Source organism: Ahaetulla prasina, chromosome 4 (genome assembly GCF_028640845.1).
Source record: "Ahaetulla prasina isolate Xishuangbanna chromosome 4, ASM2864084v1, whole genome shotgun sequence".
NCBI classification, from domain to species: Eukaryota; Metazoa; Chordata; class Lepidosauria; order Squamata; family Colubridae; genus Ahaetulla; species Ahaetulla prasina.
Genome location: NC_080542.1, coordinates 130889360 through 130911470, shown reverse-complemented (window position 1 = coordinate 130911470; position 22111 = coordinate 130889360). Strand labels below are relative to the sequence as shown.

Genomic DNA, 22111 nt, shown 5'->3' with positions numbered 1-22111 from the left:
AGCCTCCCCGCCCGCATCCCTTAGCCGACCACCGCTTTGGCTTCTCTCCTTTCCCTCCCACCTCCGCTGTCGGCATTCAGTGTGAGTATGTGAGACACACAGACACACACAGACACGCGTGCCTGTGTCTGGAGGTGGTGGTGGTGGTGGTGGTGGTGGTGGTGCAGCGAACCCGTTTCAAGCGGATCGGCTGACATCCGTGCCGGCTTCGTCCCTGTGGAAATCGGCAGAACGTTAAAAGGATGCCGGGGTTTGGATGCTGGAAATAAGACACCGGGCAAGGCCTTGACCCCGCAAAGGCATCCACCAGATCCGTGTGTCAGTAGTTGAGGGCAGAAAATTCGTGTAGGATCGCCCGGTCCGCAGCGGTGTTTTTGTTTCTAATCCATAATCAAGGTGTGAGGGGAGGGGGAAATGGCTGGGTTGAAAAAGGAAGATTTGCACGATCCCGAAAGCAAACCGGCTGATCCAGTGTTTAAAAACCAAAAAAAAAAAAAACCCCAAAAAACCGTGTTATTTCCTTTAATCTCGGTGATGAGATATAAGATAAATTGCCTTCAAACTCCGGGGTGTCCAAGCTTCTGCTGGTTGGTTGTTTTCTGTTTTTTCTTGTCCATACAGAATAAAGGATGCAAAAATGATGATTAAATTGTGGCCAAATCCTAAAAAAATTAAGAGAGTTATATTTAAATTGTACATCTCAAAGACATTTCCCCCCCCCCTTAATAGCTTTTTTTTCTTCACGTGGATGGCCTCATGCCATATCAACCAGACAGAGGATATTTACTTTGCTTTCGCAATGCTGGGGGGGGGGGAGAGAGGATAACAGGAGATTGTGCTCTACTTTAGAGTTTGCAATATAGAAGGACAGCCAGATTATAAGGCATTTGGGAAATGTAATTTAGTGACAAAACCATGATGAATACAAATGTTATATCACTTGCACTTATTCTAGTAATGTAATGTTTTTATAAAAAGTGCTCAAGCTATGCTGATGAGCCATTACTCCCAATTACAAGCCACCACACATGTCAAAAATGGTTCACCAATTTGGCCTTTTTTGTCTTGTTTTAATTGGCCATAAGAAAAGTTAATTTAGGGGCTCCCCCAGTAGTCTAACTATTTGCTTTAATTAAACCTTTATAATAGCCAACCTGCTCTTTAGATTTCATTGTGTATTGCAAAATATAATAGATAATAGAAATAAGCTATTTTTCTTGATACTATGTTATTTTTATACTTCCTTTCACCTAAAAAGTTTTGCTGGAAATTCATCTAAAATATTCTACCATGATTTAGGATTTGTAATTCAGGTGGCAGTAGTAATGATCATATGATCTAAGGATAAATGACCAGTAATTGCAACTTTTTAGGAGCAGTGAACGGTAGAGTTCATTAGGAAAGTTCAGAGGAAGTACCAGCCTTTCTAGCAATGTAGAATATTTTTGACGTAGATATTTTAACCAAAAGAAAATAAGATTGATATCTCAAAAATATATAATTATATTTGCAGCAGATATAATTAATAATTTGGATTTTTTTTTCAGATTCATTTTACTTCCCCACAATGTCCTTGAAACCACGAGTAGTTGATTTTGATGAAACATGGAACAAGCTTCTCACAACTATTAAAGCTGTTGTTATGCTGGATTATGTTGAAAGAGCAACATGGAATGATCGCTTCTCGTATCCTTTTATTAGAGGACAGATATTGATTACACAGGATTAAATGATGTACAGAAATTGATTTACTTACAGAATTCAGAGCTGAATAAAATACATTCGACATCAGTTCTAGCACCAATAGGTTTTATAACATAGTGTCTGTTAAGAATTATGTATGGTATACATAGTAGATTAAGCAAAGTCTAATAATTTGCTAAGAGTGGTAAGTATGTCTAAACTATAAAGAGTATGTTTAGTATTTGATTCTTTGTAATCTGTTCTAAATAGAAAATGTGATTTCTAATTAGGAAAGTATAGTTCTAATAAAGCCCACCAGTTATTCTGGTTGTTCTTGCTAACCTCATTTGAACTACTGTTAAGCTTTATTATGGGCCCATCAAAAGGCACAAAACAGATTTTCATTTGGAATTATTTTGAAGAAAGACTAGCTAGAACTAGAGAATCATGTGCTCTAGAGGAAATGACAGATGCTTTTCTTCCACCTCACTAGCGATTTTGAATCTTGTAAAGTTCTGTTTCAAGGGCAATATATTAGTAAATATTATTTGTGCTTGACCTACTGAATTGTGCTGAGTTGAATATAATCCATCTGCAGTTCATAGATAAGCTTTATTATTATATGAGGGTGTCCATGACAGGGAGATTAAAGTTGTTTGTGGAACAGAAGAAAACCACTAGGAAGTGAAAGTTCAGGAAATCTTTTTCAGGGACTGCATCAGTAGCCATAGATCCAGTCAGTCTACTGAACTGCAATTTATATGCCATCCTTTATTTTCTTTAGATGTAGGATGTTAATATAATTCTAGCCATTACAGTTTGTAAACCATGGCTTAAAGTTAGCATATTTTGTGTTGTAGGAGGCTGTGCTTTATTGACTTCAAGTAGCATGGCTAACTTTAATGTGACAAGTAGCAACTGTCTATGTTAGTACCAACTTTTTAAGACTGTTCCCAAATGATATGTATGAATTTTTACTTTGAAGGGGAGTCCTGTGCTCTTGTCTCCAGCTTTTTCTCTAGATTACTTTTAACTTAATTAATTTATGTCTTTTAACTATGGTTTGAGAAAGACAGCAAATGTTCTCAAAGTTTTTGGTGCATAATTAATATATTTGTGAAAGAAGGTAGAAAAAAATTCAATCATACTTAGTAGTTTTAGATGTAACATAAACTGTATATCTAGGAAAAAAATCTTGTATCCTCCTTAAAAATATAGATTGTTTTACTCCTTTAATCAGAAGCAGAGTTTAGTTGTATCATAGATTTTAATTCCTCTTTTATTTAAGAAATGCTCCTTATGGAACTGAAAGCAAGATTAAGTATGCTTCAGACATTGTGTGTCCAGTATAGTTTCTAGTCTTTTGGAAAAAAGCAATGGAAGGCCACATAGCACTTTTATTTGAAGCAGTAACTCACTTTCTCTTACCTTTTGACCTTCACATCTCCTCTGTTCGAACCTCTTTAGAAGTGAGATATTTCTGGCCCTGCTATGTTTGTGCCACCCTCCCAGCAGATGTATGACAACTTAAGTCTGTTTCTAGAAATAACTGAATGTTTTATGACTTCATTTTATAAAATGATAATTGTTTTTTTATATATTGAGTCCAGGTTACCTTCAGAATGTTGATTTTTTTTCACACTAAGGAGCTCTTTTAAAATTCCGTTCTGCCTTCTCCTTTATTTATGTATTACCAAATAAATAAGACAATTTCTTTTTGCTTAAGGTCTTGTGACTTCCTGCCTCTGGCTTAATTCAATCATTTTTCACAAAATCTTGCTATTTATTTATCCCAGTACTTGTCAAATCTTACAATTGAAAGAGACTACAAGTAATCCTTCACTTACGACCACAATTGAGCACAACGTTTATGTTGCTAAGTGAGAAATTTGTTAAGTGAGTTCCGCCCCATTTTATGACTTCTCTTGTCACATTTGTTAACTGAATCACTGCAGTTGTTAAATTAGTAACACCGTTGTTACTAATCCAGCTTCCCCATTGACTCTGTTTGTCAGAGGGTCACAAAAGGTGACCACAAGACCCGGGACACTGCAACCGTCATAAATGTGAGTCAGTTGTCAAGCATCCAAATATAAGTCACATGACCGTGGAGATGCTGTAATGGTCATAAGTGTGAAAAATGGCCATAAGTCACTTTTTTCAGTGCCTATATAACTTTGAACAGTCACTAAATGAACTGTTATATGTCAAGGACTACCTGTATACAGATACTTAAACCCTGCCCTTTGGATAAAGGTCTAACCTTCATTTGAACATTGCAATAAATAATACCATCTTTGTTGTTAGTTGCGAAGTCGTGTCCAACCCATCATGACCCCATTGACAATGTTCCTCCAGGCCTTCCTATCCTCTGTCATTCTCTGGAATCCATTTAAGCTCATGCCTACTACTTCAGTGACTCCATCCAGCTACCTTGTTCTCTTGTCATCCCTTTCTTTTGCCCTCAATCTTTCCCAGCATCAGGCACTTCTCCAGTGAGACCTTCCTTCTTTCTCATTAGGTAGCCAAAGTATTTGAGTTAATAACACTATCAGTCTTGGTAATTGGTTCATTGTCAACTTGTTGTGTTAGGAATTTTTTCCTTTCTTTTAGTTGGAAAACCTTTCCTTCTTACTGATTTGTTAGGGTTTTTTGAAATTTCACCTTTATTACTTTATGAGAAAACTCAAGGCAGTGAACATACATAATACGCCTTCCTTCTCCTATTTTCCCACAACAACAACCCTGTGAGATGTGTTGGGTTGAGAGAGTGACTGGCCCACTGTTTCATGCCTACAGTGGAACTAGACCTCAAAGTTTCTAGCCTGAGCCTTTAACCACTAGGCAAAATTGGCTCCTGTAGTTTCAAACCTGTGGTCTGCAATAAGGGAAGACATGTTACGGCTTTTCAAGTGTTTAAAAATAGTGTTATCTTTCCTCAGTCATTTTTTTTCAAGGCTGTTCCAAATTCTTTGAAGAAATTGGGTGTTGTTTTTAGGAACTAAGACCATGGTGATCTGTAAACTTGGTGTGATTTTCAACTTAGCACAGAAGCAAAACAATTTTTTTTCTGAGACAGACAATTCCTTCTATATTGTATTTTCACAGTAGTGGTATGTAATCAGGATAAAAACCCACAAAAATGCTAAGTAAGCCCTTTAAAAAGTTGACACAGGAGAGAGAAAATTTGAGCGTTAGTATCAGGCTTTCTAGCCCCAAGGAAGACAACTATGCCAACACAGTTGTTTAAATTCTACAGCTAGGTAACGGGCTTGTGCTCTAGAGTTGAACAAATCATCTGGTCTTTAGAAAACAATGATTTGAAAGATAGTTTCCTTCCCATAGATTCAGTCCAAAGGGCTTTTACACGATATCCTATGAATACATGGATGCTACGCAGTGCCGTATTTTGGAGAAAGTTCTCCCTTTCCACCCCAAAGTATTCTCTACATTACTTTCTGAGAGAAAGGGATCACAGAATTTTTTTCCCCTGTAATCTGAAAAAGTTTGAAAATCATGATTCTTCAAGCAGCTGGAAAAGGCCAATGAATCAATCTCTTTGGAACTCCAGTAAGACATTGGTGGGTTTTTTTTTCTTTCTGTCAATATTTCATTAGAAGTTGAGTTACAAAAACATAAAACATTTTAGCCTTGACTTAATACCCAGGGACATATACGCTTTGTGTGTGGCCTATCCCGAACCTCTTGGAGAGAGACTTTATATGGAAACTAAAAATTTTTTGGAAAATCATGTACGCCATTTGCACAAGGTAACCGTGGAATGGATAAAAATAAAATGTTAATGCTGCATGTCAGAATTAAGTAGTGGGCAAGCTATTTTATAGTCTGCTGGAAGAAAACAGCCATTTGGGGTTTCTTTTTTAATTTTTATTTTCTGAAACAATATAAAGGTGTTAATGTGGTACCTCCCAAATGTTTGAAATAGTTCATATAGTTGAATTTATCATTCAGGGAATTATGTTTTAACATTTCAAATAAAATAGAGCACGAATAATAAAAATAATCTAGTTCCTCTGTTTTTTTCCTATAGAAAGTCTTGGACTCTGAAGAAAAAATATTGGTAATGTATCATAGAAATTGGGATGAATACAGTAAAGGGGCAGACTATATGGATTGTTTATACAGGTAAATGCATTTTGAACTTATTCTGGAATTTGGAAATGTGATTACTCTTAATTGAGTTATGGTTTTGATCCATTGTTTTGATGCTTTCTGTGAACATCCTTACCAAATTTTCATGGGGAGAATCTTGCAAGTGTACAAAGTGGAAGGTTTTGAGGCATGGCTAATCACATAATATCCAAAAGACAATTTATTGCATTCAGGCCACATGTTTCCCACTTCCACTATTGTATTGGTAAAACAAAATAGGATCACAAATCTGTTGGAAACTCTTCCCCCCTCCCGATATCAGGTGTGTGTTTGTTGGAAGGTAGAAAATGGAACAGAAATTTTAGAGAAACGTCTGCACAGTTCTCTAAAATCACAGCGATGTTTGTTTGTTACGGTGCTTTTAGAAGAATTACTTCTAATAGATACCATGACCTTAGCTCAGTGCTTCTCAATCTTGGCAACTGTACCAATTGCTGTGGTAAAACATGGACCAATTCCCAGAATTCCCCAGTCAGCCAAGGCTGAAAAGCACTATCTTAAAGTTGCCAAGGTTGAAAGACACTGCCTTATCTTAACAAATTATGAAAGGTCCTTGGTGCTTTTTGAGCTTGGTTGTTTTCTTGCAGATGTTTTAATACACAAACTAGGTAACGTGATCAGTGCCAATGTTTTCACCAGTTTGGGCAATGAAACGTCCGCAACAAAATCAAGCTCAAAGACACCAAGGATCTTTCATTTGAACCCTGAGCTTCAATTATTCTCCTTTATTGGTTAACAAATTATACTTTTCAGTAGAAGACGATGTATGTAACTCATATGAAACTCCACAAACTTACACATTTTCTTAATATTTTTTATTGTCTTTTTTCCTCCCTCTCTCATTCACAGAAGAGATTCTTGTTATAGGTTTGTTATACTCATGCCAGACTCTCAGGCTTGTTTTTAGTCTAGAGAAGAGAAAGGGGGGGAAATGCTTTTCTAAATAGTTTGGAATTCTGCCACCTTTGTCAAGCTATATTTTGTCGAACTATCAAGTCATAGTTACCTTGTGCATCCTTATAAAACTGTTACCTGTTCTATCCTTAGTAATGCTTCAACCTTTTCTACCAGCCAGTCCACTCCGTAGAGCTGTTTTTTTTTTTAAAAAAAAAATTCCTATTTGGAGGAAATGTGAATCATAGCACAGGTATCTTTAGGAGTGATCCTCTCTCATGCTGATTGGAAGGAAGTCTTATAGGAAGTTCTCTTCAAGATTTCTAAAAAGAACTGTTCTTCATCCAAGCAATCATGATCTCGTTCAACTTTCAGATCGTGCTGGATCCTGAGTTGTAGGTTCCTCCTCCTGCTATACTTAGATTCATACAGTACACATTCAATACCAGCCAACCGCCAACTGTCTCCTTTAGGACCTAACACTTTTCATTTGTTTTCATTAAAAGCAGAGGTGTCTGCTCTTGGGTATTTTAAACAGGCAGGAAACTTCAAGATCTCTATGAGACAGTTTGCCTTAAAAAGTCTTTAAACTTTAAAACATTTTACATAATTCCATGTCCATCAGGCAGTCCCCTACCAGAGATAGTTCATTATGGAGGATAGTTTACCTGTGGGAAACCTTAATCTTAAATAGAACCACAGGCTGAAAGCTCAGAGTTTTCAGTAATTGCAAATGTATCAAGCTTTTATTCTCTCTGTGTGTGTCTCTCTCTCTGTCAACTGATTTCTCCAGGAAGTCAGCCAAAACCTGAGCACCAGCCAAGCTTTGGAACATGGTAGAGATTTGTCATCTTACACGCATATATATTCCTTGGGTCTAAAAATGTTTTTAAAAACTGCTGTGCATTTCCTGTTATTTTCTCTTCCATAGAACAGTTTTATAAAATACCTTACTATAATTTTTTTTCATAGATACCTCAATACACAATTTATTAAAAAGAACAAATTGACTGAAGCTGATCTTCAATATGGTTATGGAGGTGTGGATATGAGTGAACCATTGATGGAGATTGGAGAAGTAAGTAGTATGAAAAAGAATTTTGGAGCGGTATCTGTAAAGTACATATTTTCTGACCACCTAATCATCCGTTAAGATAATTTCTGCCTTTCAAAATTATGTATTTTGTGCAAACCATAAAACAAATCTTGCTTTTATTATTTTCCTGAATAAGATAACACTTGCAGCTATTATTGGCTTTTTTATTAGCTTTGATTTATTTGTTGAGAGAAATTGAAATTTATGTAGTTAGACAGAAAGGAGCAGATATGGGCCGCAATGTTCTGACAAGAAAAATCTCTGGTCCTCCCTATTCTATTGTTTTCTTCTATTTCTTTGCACTGTTCATTTAAGAATGTATTCTTATCTCTTCTACCTATTCTCTGGAATTCTGCATTCAATTGGACATATCTTTCTCTTTCTCCCTTGCCTTTCGCTTCATTCTTTCCTCAGCTATTTGCAAAGCTTCCTCAGACAGCCATTTTGCTTTCTTGCCTTTCTTTTTTCTTTGGGATGGTTTTAGTTGCTACCTCTGGTGCAATGTTGTGAACCTCTGTCCATAGTTCTTCAGGCACTCTATCAGATCTAATTCCTTAAATCTATTTGTCACTTCTACTGTATATTCATCAGGGATATGATTTAATTCATACCTGAGTGGCCTGAGGCTTTTCCCTACTTTCTTCAATTTAAGCCTAAATTTTGCAATGAGAAGCTTATGATCTGAGCCACAGTCAGCTCCTGGTCTTGTTTTTACTGACTGTATAGAGCTTCTCCATCTTTGGCTGCAGAGCACATAGTCAATCTGATTTCTGTGTTGACCATCTGGTGATGTCCATGTGTAGAGTCGTCTCTTGGGTTATTGGAAAAGAGTGTTTGATATGACCATCGTATTATCTTGATAGAATCCTATCAGCCTGTGCCCTGCTTCATTTTGTACTCCAAAGCCAAACTTGCCTGTTATTCCGGTTATCTTTTGGCTTCCTACTTTAGCATTCCAATCCCCCATGATGATAAGGACATCATTTTTGGGTGTTAATTCTATAAGGTGCTGTAGGGCTTCATAGAACCGGTCAATTTCATCCTCTTCAGCACCAGTGATTGGGGCATAGACTTGGACTACTGTGATATTGAATGGTTTGCCTTGGATTCGAACTGAGATCATTCTGTCATTTTGGGGATTCTATCCCGGTATTGCTTTTCCTACTCTTTTATTGATTATGAAGGCTACTCCATTTCTTCTGAGGGATTCTTGCCCGCAGTAGTATACCTGATGGTCATCTGAATTAAATTCACCCATTCCTGTTCATTTTAGTTCGCTGATTCCTAAAATGTTGATGTTCAGTCTTGTCATCTCTTGTTTGACCACGTCCAGCTTACCTTGATTCATGGATCTTAAATTCCAGGTTCCTATGGAGAAAAAATCTTTACACATCGGAATTTCCTTTCACCACCAGATACATCCACAGCTGAGCGTCCTTTTGGCTTTGGCCCAGTTGCTTCACTATTTCTGGTGCTACTAGTACTAGCCCTCTGTTCTTCCCCAGTAGCATATTGGACACCTTCCGACCTGAGGGGCTCATCTTCTGGCGTCATATCTTTTTTCCTTTTTGTACCCATAGGAATTTCATGGCAAAGATACTGGAGTGGGTGCCATTTCCTTCTCCAGTGGATCACGTTTTGTCAGAACTCTCTGCTGTGACCTGTCCGTCTTGTGTCCCTGCACGGCATAGCTCATAGCTTCATTGAGCTATGCAAGCCCCTTTGCCACAACAAGGCAGTGATCCATGAAGGGGCGTACAACATTAATAATCTTTTCATTGAACTGTTTCTTAAATCCTGTATTTTAAACAAAATATTTACCTCATGCAACACATTTACCTAAATTTATAAGAAAACTGGCAGGGTTCAACAAAAACACAAGGAAACATCCCTCCTTCGCTTCGTTTCAAGTGAGAGGAAGCCAATAAGGTTTTTTATTTGGTAGATATTCAGTTGCTGAAAATTTCCTTCACAAGAGGAAGATTTGCTGCACTTTATTTAGCTATTTAGTATCCTTTCACTGTATCCCTCTTTTTTTGAAGCATTTGAGACTGAGCATTAAAAAAAAATGAATGAAATGGCAGTTCTATCATTGACTTTGTTTTTTATCGTACCCTAACAGCTAGCACTTGATATGTGGAAAAGATTAATGATTGAGCCCTTGCAGGCTGTCCTCATTCGAATGTTGCTCCGCGAAATTAAAAAGTGAGTACTTTTTTTAAAAAAAATGAATGAAATGGCAGTTCTATCATTGACTTTGTTTTTTATCGTACCCTAACAGCTAGCACTTGATATGTGGAAAAGATTAATGATTGAGCCCTTGCAGGCTGTCCTCATTCGAATGTTGCTCCGCGAAATTAAAAAGTGAGTACTTTTTTTTTAAAAAAAAAATGTATTATGTAGAATAACTTCTTTGAATGCATATATATTTATTACACCATGGAAATTGTATTTTATGCAACTGTATGTGAGATACCAGGCTGTTGGTATATTTCAAATGTAATAATCACAGCCACCTTTTCACTACAAGTGTTTACCTAAATGCCTAAATAAAGCCAGTGTTTTCTGCTATAATATCAAGAAATGTGTTCTCTTAGTGAATGAAAGCTATAGGAGTGTTAGAACCATTCTCGCTCTGCTAGTTATTGTTGGAACCTTGAGGTCCATCTTTTTTCTAATTCTAGCATAGAACATTTAAATAATTCCATTACTAAATAGCTCTTGTGATTTTAAACTTATTTTAAATTGGGCATTACAGAGTATTGTATAAATGTTTTTTTAAAGAAAAAAAAAAGACTGACCCCAGATTAGATTCCTTTCTGAAATTCTGAATGTGTTACAGAACTGATCAGCAGTACAAGCTTCAGCTACTTCTGTCAGTCAGCCTTGTTTCAGGGTAAGGCTTTGAGTGTCAGCAATATAAAAACCTTGCATATTCTATAGCTTATTAGCGATTGTATAGAAAAGTCAAGTCTAGGCCATCTGATAATTGATTTATTGTAGTTATATACCACTGAATTCATCAAAAATTACTCCTGCTGGTTTACAACACGCTATGTTAAACTGTATGCTGTCATTAATTTGTAATATCTGTTGTAATATAAAATTTGTTGATGAAACACAATATTCTTAAGTTTTATTATTATTTTAAGTTTTATTATTATTTTATTTAACGATGTCAGTATGTTTATTTATGTCATTAATTGTAATATCTGTTGTAATATAGAGTTTGTTGATGAAACACAATATTCTTAAGTTTTATTATTATTTTATTTTAGGGTGTCAGTATGTTTATTTATGGCCTTGGTTACATCCAGTATTATGTATAAATCAATACAGTACATAAGAGTAATGAGCCCAAGTATTCTTAGTATAAAATTTCAAGCAAATGTCAGGGTTTTTTTAATGTCTGCTTATTCAAATATATGTGTACACTTTTCATGGCAAATAATTATTTTAGTTATTTTGAGGAATGAGGCTATCTATCATCTCTCCTTCTCTTCCTATCTCTCTCTATCTATCTGTGTCTGTCTCTCCATCCATCCATCCACCTATCTACCTACCTACCTATCTATCTTCTCCTTCCTTAAAAGGAGGGGTGTGTGTGTGTGTGTGTGTGTGTGTATATTCAAATATAATTTCAAATTGAAAGATCAATTTGAAATAATTGAAGTTGAATTTATTTAATAAGAAATAAATTATTTCTTATTATATGTATTATATATGTATAATTATATATGTAAATATATATGTAAATAATGTTAGATTATATATGTATTCTTCCTTTTATATAAGGGACACACACACACACAAATTTACATATATACATATACTATACACCATATTTTTTGCTCCATAAGTCATACCTGACTATAAGGCGCACCTAGGTTTAGAGGAGGAAAACAAGACAAAAAAGATTCAGACTGAGAGGACCAATTATAGGTGAACACTCATGTGCTAGGTCTGCTAAAGAGACAAAAGAGGCGGGCAATGACAAAAACAGAAGAGGCGGGGCTCAGCACTGTAAAAGGACGCCAACGCCATGTCCTGGCTACTATTCACCAAAGACTCATAGACTTTTCCACCCACTTTTGGGAGGGGGGAAAGAGTATCTTATGGAGCAAAAAATATATGATGAAGTGATGCTCCTAGTATATTTCATTCATATATTTTTTTTCTCTTACAAAACTGTTCTTTATTTTTCTTTACAACAAAGGTTCACAGTAACTTGCAAGAGAGACTGTTAATGCCTGTTTATGTCTGTTCCTTTCTAAACTTTTGTATTTATCGTCTTTATTTTTTGTTGCTGGTGATAAAAACTGCTGTCATATTCAGTGGCTAGTTGGTTTTGATCTATTTGTAGATCTACCTTCGTAAACATGTTAAAGTTTAATTGGTGGAAATTAAAAAATGACATTTAAAAGATTGTAGTAGAACTTTGCATGCTCAGCAACTGTACTGTTCTCTCCTTCGTTTGGACTTTTGGACCGCTACTCACCACCGCAGGGAGACGGAACCAATGCGTTGGTTCCGTCCCAGGCGCCTGATGGACCCAGAGAGGTTCCTGACAGAGCTTGGGCTGTTACCCGAGAATCTGGCCCGCGGCACGACTGAAGAACTAGTCGCGGCCTGGGAGCTTTGGACCGTGTCGTGCCTTTGCGGCCTCTGACCTGGCGCAGGTCTCAACCAGCTCCTTGGTTCTCCGAGGAGCTGAGGGAGATGAAACGCCAGAGAAGACGCCTAGAGAGTGCCTGGAGATCCAGCCGTTCTGAGGCTGACCGGACACTACTTAGGTCCTATAGTAGGACCTACCTAGTGGCATTGAGGGATGCAAAACGTTCTTACGTTTCCTCCCTCATTGTGTCGGCAGATAACCGCCCGGCCGCCCTGTTTCGGGTGACCCGCTCTCTCCTCCAACAGGAGGGGCGGGAGGACCCATTACAAGGGCGTGCTGAGGAGTTTAACGGTTATCTATACGATAAAATTGTTCAGCTTCGGGATGGATTGGATCAAAATTGGGTAGATCCAGGCGAGAGTTTCGAGACCCGTCTTGTTGAGACTGTTTGGGATAGTTTTGACCCTGTGACTCCCGAGGACATGGACAGGTTGCTGGGAAGGTTGAATGCCACCACATGTTTACTGGACCTATGCCTCTCCTGGTTGGTGCTGGCCACGCAGGAGGTGACACGAGGCTGGCTCTGGGGAATTACAAATGCTTCTTTGCGGGAGGGGGTCTTTCCCGCTGCCTTGAAAGAGGCGGTGGTGAGACCTCTTCTCAAGAAGCCTTCCCTGGACCCAGCTATTTTAGGAAATTACCGTCCAGTCTCCAACCTTAGTTTTACGGCGAAGGTTGTAGAGAGTGTGGTGGCATGTCAACTACCCCAGTACCTGGATGAAACTGTCTATCTAGACCCGTTCCAGTCCGGCTTCCGGTCCGGATAAAGTACTGAGACGGCTTCGGTCGCGTTGGTGGATGATCTCTGGAGGGCCAGGGATAAGGGTTACTCCTCTGCCCTGGTCCTATTAGACCTCTCAGCAGCTTTCGATACCATCGACCATGGTATCCTGCTGCGCCGGTTGGAGGGTTTGGGAGTGGGGGGCACCGTTTATCGGTGGTTCTCCTCCTACCTCTCTGACCGGACGCAGACGGTGTTGACAGGGGGGCAGAGATCGACCCCGAGGTGCCTCATGTGTGGGGTGCCACAGGGATCGATTCTCTCGCCCCTCCTGTTCAATATCTATATGAAGCCGTTGGGTGAGCTCATCAGTGGTTTTGGGGTGAGGTACCAACTGTACGCTGATGACACGCAGCTGTACTTTTGCACCCCAGGCCACCCCAACGAAGCTATCGAAGTACTGTCCCGGTGTTTGGAAGCCATACGGGTCTGGATGGGGAGAAACAGGCTCAAGCTTAATCCTTCCAAGACGGAGTGGCTGTGGATGCCGGCACCCCGGTACAGTCAGCTGCAGATGCGGCTGACTGTTGGGGGTGAGTCATTGGCCCCGATGGAAAGGGTGCGCAACTTGGGCGTGCTCCTGGATGGGCGGTCGTCCTTTGAAGATCATTTGATGACCGTCTCCAAGAGAGCTTTTTATCAGGTTCGCCTGATTCGCCAGTTGCGCCCCTTCCTGGACCGGGATGCCCTATGCACGGTCACTCATGCTCTCGTTACTTCTCGCTTGGACTATTGCAATGCTCTCTACATGGGGCTCCCCTTGAAAAGTACCCGGAGACTCCAGTTAGTCCAGAATGCGGCTGCACGGGTTATTGAGGGAGCAGTTAGAAGCTCCCATGTAACACCTATCCTGCACAGACTGCACTGGCTACCTGTCGTCTTCCGGGTGCGCTTCAAGGTATTGGTTACTACCTTTAAAGCGCTCCATGGCTTAGGACCGGGATACTTACGGGACCATCTACTGCCGTTCTCTATCTCCCAACGACCGGTGCGTTCTCACAGAGAGGGACTCCTCAGGGTGCCGTCAGCCAAACAATGGCGACTGGCGGCCCCCAGGGGAAGGTCCTTCTCTGTGGGGGCTCCTACCCTGTGGAACGAACTTCCCCCTGGACTTCGACAACTATCTGACCTTAGGACCTTTCGCCGCGAACTTAAAACCTATTTATTCCGCCTTGCTGGACTGGCTTGATTTTTAAAACTTTTAATTTGATTTTATGGGTTTGAAATTTCTGTCAATTTTATAGGGCGTTATTACATTTTAAATTTGGCCATTTGAATAAGTTTTTTAAGGGTTGTTTTTTAGTATTGTATGTATTGTTTCTTTTGTATTTTATTTTGGCTGTTCACCGCCCTGAGTCCTTCGGGAGAAGGACGGTATACAAATTAAAATTTTATTATTATTATTATTATTATTATTATTATTATTATTATTATTATTATTATTATTATTATTATTATTATTATTATTATTACTGTGCCTCATGCTCTTCCACTCACAATATCTGAGAAAAATAAAATATTCTAATGTAATCTGCCTTAGGTACGCTGAGCACTTCATTTTAGTTATATGTTGATAATAAAGAAAAAAGAAATCCTAGACATAAAGGAGACTCAAACACAACTGCTTCTAAATCTTCAAAAATGTTGATTTGTAGAAGATTCAGGTTTGCAGCGAGTTCAGGACTTAATATTACAATAAGTTATCATAATTAAGTTACATAGCATTACAACTTGGGTGAGTTTATATGATTTCATGCGGGGAAATGTCATGTAATATTAATATTTGGAGCCAAATATTCAATGGCACATTATTCAGCTTCAACTTCAGCATCATTGACTTGGGAAAGCCTGAAAGGAGATAGAAAGTAAAATTGGCCATGGCCCCAGAGCATTAAAATTTGGAGGGGTTAAATATGATCAATTCATGACTAGTTACAGAATTATTTGCATACAAATCAGTATGTCAAAAACTGGTGTTCAGTCAGTGCTGCGGTAGATAGAACAAATGAGATAAGGAATAATTGTAGAAAGAGTAAATTTGCAGCAAGTTTTTGAGTAAGAAAAGAACATTGAAGGCAAAAGGAGAAGGGGACAACATAAAGTGAGATGGTTAGATAGTGTCATTGACTCAGTAGGCATGAGTTTGAGTCAATTTGAGTCAGAAGGGCCGTGGTGGCTCAGGCTGTAAGATAGCCTGTTATTAAAACACAGCTGCCTGCAATTACTGCAGGTTCTAGTCCCACCAGGCCCAAGGTTGACTCAGCCTTCCATCCTTTATAAGGTAGGTAAAATGAGAACCCAGATTGTTGGGGGGGCAATAAGTTGACTTTGTAAATATACAAATAGAATGAGACTATTGCCTTACACTCTGTAAGCCGCCCTGAGTCTTCGGAGAAGGGCGGGATATAAATGTAAATAAAAAAAAAATTTAGGAGACAGTGAAGTAAGGGTGGGGGCTGGCAAGCTATGATCCGTGAAGAATCAGACATGACTTAGAACAACAACAAAGAACAAAGAAAAGAACTCGCATAAGAGTATGATTTTTAAATTGGCCTTTGAATGGTCACTTTGAAATACTGTAATTGAAGTTGAATTAGCTGGAATAGTCTTGAAGTTAATCTGCTAGCATACTTGAAGTGGAAGCCCAAAGCAAGTTCACGTCTAGATCATAAATCCCTGACAAGTTTGTTTGTTTGTTTGTTTATTGCCCTTTGGAAATCATCTGGGGTTTTTTTTCCCCTCAGACTCCTGGGTCTGAGAAAAAGTCATATTTATTTATTATTATAATTTCATACCTTATTTTCACTCAGTTATATCTAGAAGATGTCTGCTGCGGTAGAAACCTTGATTCCAGATTTTAATCTGCTTGATGTAAAGAACAGTATAAGTGTAGTGTGAGTTGTAGTTGTTAAATATCAAAGTTATCCTTTCCTTCCTACCTATGCTTAACAGGGGAATATTTTGATGGATGAAATAGCTTTTCTGTTGAAGCTTTATTTGCTGGCATGCCCTCCTTGTTGCCTCAGATAGTAGTGGTTATAACTATTTTAATTTCAATCTGGAGCCTACACTATTTGACACAAAGGTGGAAACTTGAAAAGTATTGGTGGATCTTTCTCTTCTTTCTTAGGGTATTTTTTTTCTTTACCTTCTCCAAAAATTCTTTCAAATGGGAAAACTCAGGATGTAAGTCAGTATCATTGCCAAACATTCTCCATTCCAATTGTTTGTTTAATAAAAAAAGAAAATTATTCCTTATCCTTGGCTAAGAAGGAATCCCAGAAGCTTTAGCTAGACTGGTACTGAACTGCAGATGAATTAACGAAACAACAATTTTCTATTTTTTACTTCCTTGGCCAAATCCTAGGTATAGCAATAGCAATAGCACTTAGACTTATATATCACTTTACAATGCTTTTGCAGCCTTCTCTAAGCAGTTTACAAAGTCAGTATATTGTCCCCAACAATCTGGGTCCTCGTTTTACCCACCTCGGAAGGATGGAAGGCTGAGTCAACCTTGAGCCTGGTACAATTGGATCTGCCAAACTGCTGGCAGCCGGTGATCAACAGAAGTAGCCTGCAGTACTGCACTCTAACCACTGTGCCACCACAATTCTATATAAATGAAACGAGAGTTCATATCCTGGTTTTAGGCTTATCAGAGACTCTAAGAATTGCCTTGATTGATCGATCACCTTTGACATAAATACTTGAAACAATTCTCCATTTTTGAACATGAACTACTTAGCACTATTTGGTAACTACTATAATATGTCGTGAAGAATTTGGATGAGATCCTCCATCCTCAAAAATAAGTTCTAATTTTTTCAGGGTCTTTTATATAAGCACACTGATATTTTTGAAAATTATATTCCAGAATGTAATATGCTTCAGTATTGAAAAAAAGCTGTTATCTCTGTGAACAACAGTTTTATCATTGTACAGTTATTTTTAGAGTTTAGACAAGTGTTTATCAATCTCAAGATCTTTGAGATGTGTTGACGTAAAACTCCCAGAATTCCCCAGCAAGCATGATGGCTGGGAAATCAGGAAGTTGGAGTCTATACATTTTAAGGTTGCTAAATTTAGAATACTGGTTTAACAGTATATATAAATAGTATGAATTCTGAGAATATTATTTTTCCATCTTTCAGTGATCGTTGTGGAGAAGATCCAAATCAGAAAGTAATCCATGGGGTTATTAACTCCTTTGTTCATGTTGAACATTATAAGAAAAAATTCCCTCTGAAGGTAAAAAGAAGTTTTATTTCCGTCATGGGAAACAGTAACAAATATTTGTTCCATTTGTTGTCTTTTTTGGGGCTGATCCAATTTTCTCAATTTAGTTTTATCAGGAAATTTTTGAGTGCCCTTTTCTGAATGAAACGGGGGAGTATTATAAACAAGAAGCTTCAAATTTAATGCAAGAATCAAACTGCTCACAGTATATGGAGAAGGTAAGATGATCATGTGTATTCTTTGTTCTGTGTATTTTGGAACAAACTGCTTTCCAAGAATTTCAGAAGCAGTTTTGGTGTAAGTCATCAGTGTCATGAGGGTTGATGGTCTGGGGGCGGGGGGAATCAAAATTTTGTTTTGCTAACGTAAGACCTCCTCATGCATCTAAAATGCATTATCAGCTGATTCATATACATACAGATAGTCCTCATATAGTAATTAGAATAGGGACCTGCAACTCCACTGCTTAACTGGTCATTAAGTTGTCATACATGATGACAGCTTAACCTCAGTTTTGACTGCAGTCATTAAACAAATCATTATGGTTCATTGAGTGTGGGTCACTGATTCGCGACTTCCTGCCAGTTTCCCCATTGACTTCATTGGAAACTGGCTGTGAAGGCCATAAACGTAGATCGTGTAACTTGCAACTGTAAATGTTTGCCTGTTGCCAAGTGCCAAAATTGCAATCACATTTCTGCAAGGATGTTGCAATGACCGGAACTTCGAGGACCAGTTGAAATCTCATTTTTCAGGGCTGTTGTAACTTTGAACGGTTGCCGAATGAGTGATCAGTAAGTGAGGATTATCTATATAACCAAAGTCATGTGAAGACTAAATCAGAGGAAGCATTTGCTCTTATTTCCAAAAGCATTATCTTTTTTTTAAAAAAAATTGAACTTTAGTCAGATTGTATAATTATTCTATTTGTGATGCGGTATGTAAGTTACGCTCTATGTCATAAATCAATACTCTAAATTAGATAAAATAAGATGCTTAGAGAAATAAAAGGCATCCTGTTGCAAATAACATATACTACATTGAGATCAATAGGACTTAGACTTATATACCACTTTGTAGGGCTTTACAGCACTCTCCAAGCAGTTTACAGAATCAGCATATTGCCCCTAATAATCCGAGTCCTTATTTTACCATCCTCGGAAGGATGGAAGGCAGAGTCAATCTTGAGTCGGTCAAGATCGAATTGCCGAACTTCTGACAGTCAGCAGAATTAATCTGCAATACTGTATTCTAACCACTGTGTCACCACCGTTCAATAGTTCTCTAGCCTTGAACCATTCTGTTGTCTTTTCAAGAGGCTTTTTTTTCCTTTTTTCTCAGAAAGCTCACCTTTTGCACTCTTAAATTTTAGGTAACCCTTTGATAATAAATTATTTGACTTGGTGTTGTGTCAAAACATTTTATTTGATTATCTACTTTTTAGTCACTGGTACTTATTTATTTACTTATCCATTCATTTAATTAATTTATTTATTCACCCTCATTTTCCTTACAATATAACCACTTAGTAGGCTCTCCAACAATCTCACTGCATCCACAGGCCAGATGGCAAAGCTATGTCTTCAGGCTGTTCTGGAAAGCCAACTAGATGGGGGCTAGTCTCACTTCAGGGTGGGGGATGTTGTTCCAGTGGACAGGCATTGCAGCAGAAAAGGTCTCTTTCTGAGGTGACATTCTTTATGGAGAGGACCTATGACATCTCTGGATCTGATGTAATGGGTAGATGTAACTGGGGAAAGGTGGTCCCTCAAATAACCTGGCCCCATGCCACATGGAACTGTTTAGGTCTCTGCTAACATCTTGAAATGAAGTCAGTGCAACTCATGGAGCAGAGGTATAGCAATCTAGGTGCACAAATAACTGCTCGCATCATATCTTATACCAGATGAAACTTCCGGATACTCTGCAAAGGCAGCCCATCTGTTAAAATAATCCACACAGGAGATCACCAGGGCTTGCTCTATCTTTCTTGTAATTATCCTGATAGGTATTTATTTACTGATATTTTGTAACTTGACCACTTCCAGTTGTGTATATTTTACATAAAACAGTAAGCAAGACGTATGTTCAGAATGATGCGATGGGTGTGAAGCATTAATTAAACAGAGAACAGAATTATAATTGATACTAGCCAAATAACTAATATTAATATGGGATTTTGGATCACCCTGCTTTGTTTCCTTGTTTGTTAAACAAGGAAACAAGCCAGCAGCCAACAAGTCTCTGAAAAGACTTTCAGAGGAGACCGTCCTGATGAATATTTTGAAATTGAAATCTTAAGAATATTTGTTTCAAAAGTTCCAATACAATCTTATCAATGTTGCTTGCTCTTTCTTAAATTCTTAAAAGTCTCTTACTTAGCACCACAGTTCATCGTAACTCATTTTTCCACTTTTTTTCCTAAAATGTTTTCCCTTTGTAATAACATCACAAATAATGCAATTAGATTTTTTTAGAGTATGTAGTTTGAAAAGTGCCCTTTTTATATTTGCCTCGGTATTGAATTGGCCCTGATAACTTGAAAACATATGCTACTCCCTTTTACTTTTAGGCTCTTACCATTTAATTGTGTTCTTAATGTGGAAAATTACTTTTAGGTTTTATCTAGGCTAAAAGATGAAGAAGTAAGATGTCGAAAGTATCTACACCCCAGTTCCTATGGCAAAGTAATTAATGAATGCCAACAGCGAATGGTAGCAGACCACTTACAATTTCTTCATGCAGAATGCCATAACATCATCAGACAAGAGAAGAGAAATGGTAAAAAGTGTCCTGTGGGACAAAAGTTTGAATACCTATTAAAAGTAATATATGTTTGAAAGTATTTTTCCTTCTAACCGAAGTGAATCAGACATAAGAAAGATGGTCATTGGTCTGTGAGGCTATTTAACGCAGAGAGTAAATGTGGATTAGGGCCAAGAGTTTCATAGAAGGTTTATGGATATCTCTCTATTCCTTTTATTAAACTTTGTTTAAAACTAGTTTATGATTCAACCTTCTGTCATGTTCAATGCTAAGTAGTATAGCAATAGCATTTAGACTTACGTACTGCTCTATCATGCTTTATAGCATTCTCTGAGAGGTTTGCAGAGTGAGCATATTGCCTCCAGCAATCTGCATCCTCATTTTACCCACCTTGAAAGGATGGAAGTCTGAGTCAACCTCAAGCCGGTCAGGATCAAATTCCTGGCTGTAGACAAAGTTAGCTTGTAGTATTTGTAACAACTGCATCACCAGGGTTTCTAGTTTGTTTACCTAATGGCATCGGTCAACAACAGCCCATACAAGGTGATTTTATAAAGCAGATTTCTTGAGAGTAATAGTTTTTGAAAAAAGTGTCTATCCTGAAAATCAAGTTCTTTCTTTACGCAGATATGGCAAACATGTACACTTTGCTTCATGCTGTGCCAAGTGGCTTACCTCATATGATTCAGGAACTACAAAACCATATCCATGATGAGGGCCTTAGGGCAACCAGCAATCTTTCTCAGGAAAATGTAAGTTTTTCTTCTTCAGCAGAAGAAAATGATTTGATACTTCAAAATATAACGACGTTGCTAGTGACTGTAAGTTTGCTTGTTTGCTTTATCTTAAGTTTTTGTAGTTTGGTAAACTGATAGACTATATTGCTAATTTCATTAAAGAAAAAAAAAGAGTGAATTAGCATTTCATTGGCCTTGAATGATTTACAGTGGAGTAAGTACAGCAAGTCCCAGACTTGCAACCGTTCATTTGGTGACCATTCAAAATTACATTGAAAATAGTGACTTACGACCATTTTTCACACTTGCAATAATTGTAGTCTTCCCCATGGTCATGTGATCAAAATTCAGACGCTTTGCAACTGGTTTTTATTTATGATGGTTGAAGTGTCCCGAGTCATGTGATCAGCTTTTGAGACCTTCTGACAAGCAAAGTCAATGGGGAAGCCAAATTCACATAACCGTGTTACTAAGTTAACAACTGCAGTGATCCACTTAACAACAATAGGGCAAAAGTCACTTAACAATTGTCTCAGTTCGCAACAGAAATTTTAGGCTCAATTGTAGGCATAAGTCGAGGACTACCTGTGTTTTAGCTCATGCATTCAAACTTGGCTGAGGTTAAAAATGGGCCTAGTACTTGAATGAAAGACAATAAAGAAATCCCAAGTCTGTAGACAAGACTGAGACATTGAAGGAACATCTCAGAAGAAAGTAACAATAAATTATTTCTCTATTGCAATCACGAAAATAGCACAGACAATGTATTTAGAACACCAGTGAAATTCAACCTAAGAGGATCTTTAACCCTGGGTATTTAATAAAGTCCTTTTCATACTGGTAAGTTTGAAATGCATTAAGCTTTCAATTTTATAGAATAAAATATGTATAGCTCAGGGTTGAACTGTGGAGTCTTTGGTGCCTTCTGAGCTTGGTTGTTTGCTTGCAGACATTTCATTACCCAACTAGATAACATCACCAGTGCTAGTGAGAGTGAGATTTGTTCTCTGCTTTTTAACAGTAGCTTACCCTGCCAGTATTAGTGAGAGTGTGGTTTTCTTCTTGGT

General features: G+C 37.9%; 1 protein-coding gene across 2 annotated transcripts in view; it reads left to right on the top strand.

Annotated features, from left to right (window-relative positions):
* The window catches only part of CUL2 (cullin 2), a 54664-nt gene that overhangs the window by 393 nt on the left and 32160 nt on the right, over window positions 1-22111 (top strand). Inside the window, exons 2-10 of one of the 2 annotated variants that reach the window (XM_058184377.1) lie at window positions 1548-1686; window positions 5351-5453; window positions 5735-5829; window positions 7723-7828; window positions 10128-10210; window positions 17457-17553; window positions 17649-17759; window positions 20160-20322; window positions 20935-21059. In XM_058184377.1, the coding sequence (XP_058040360.1) occupies window positions 1568-1686; window positions 5351-5453; window positions 5735-5829; window positions 7723-7828; window positions 10128-10210; window positions 17457-17553; window positions 17649-17759; window positions 20160-20322; window positions 20935-21059 (1002 nt within the window). In that variant the 5' untranslated portion in view covers window positions 1548-1567. Of the gene's footprint in view, window positions 1-1547; window positions 1687-5350; window positions 5454-5734; window positions 5830-7722; window positions 7829-9968; window positions 10052-10127; window positions 10211-17456; window positions 17554-17648; window positions 17760-20159; window positions 20323-20934; window positions 21060-22111 lie in introns of both variants that reach the window. The other variant, XM_058184376.1, reaches the window with a different exon arrangement.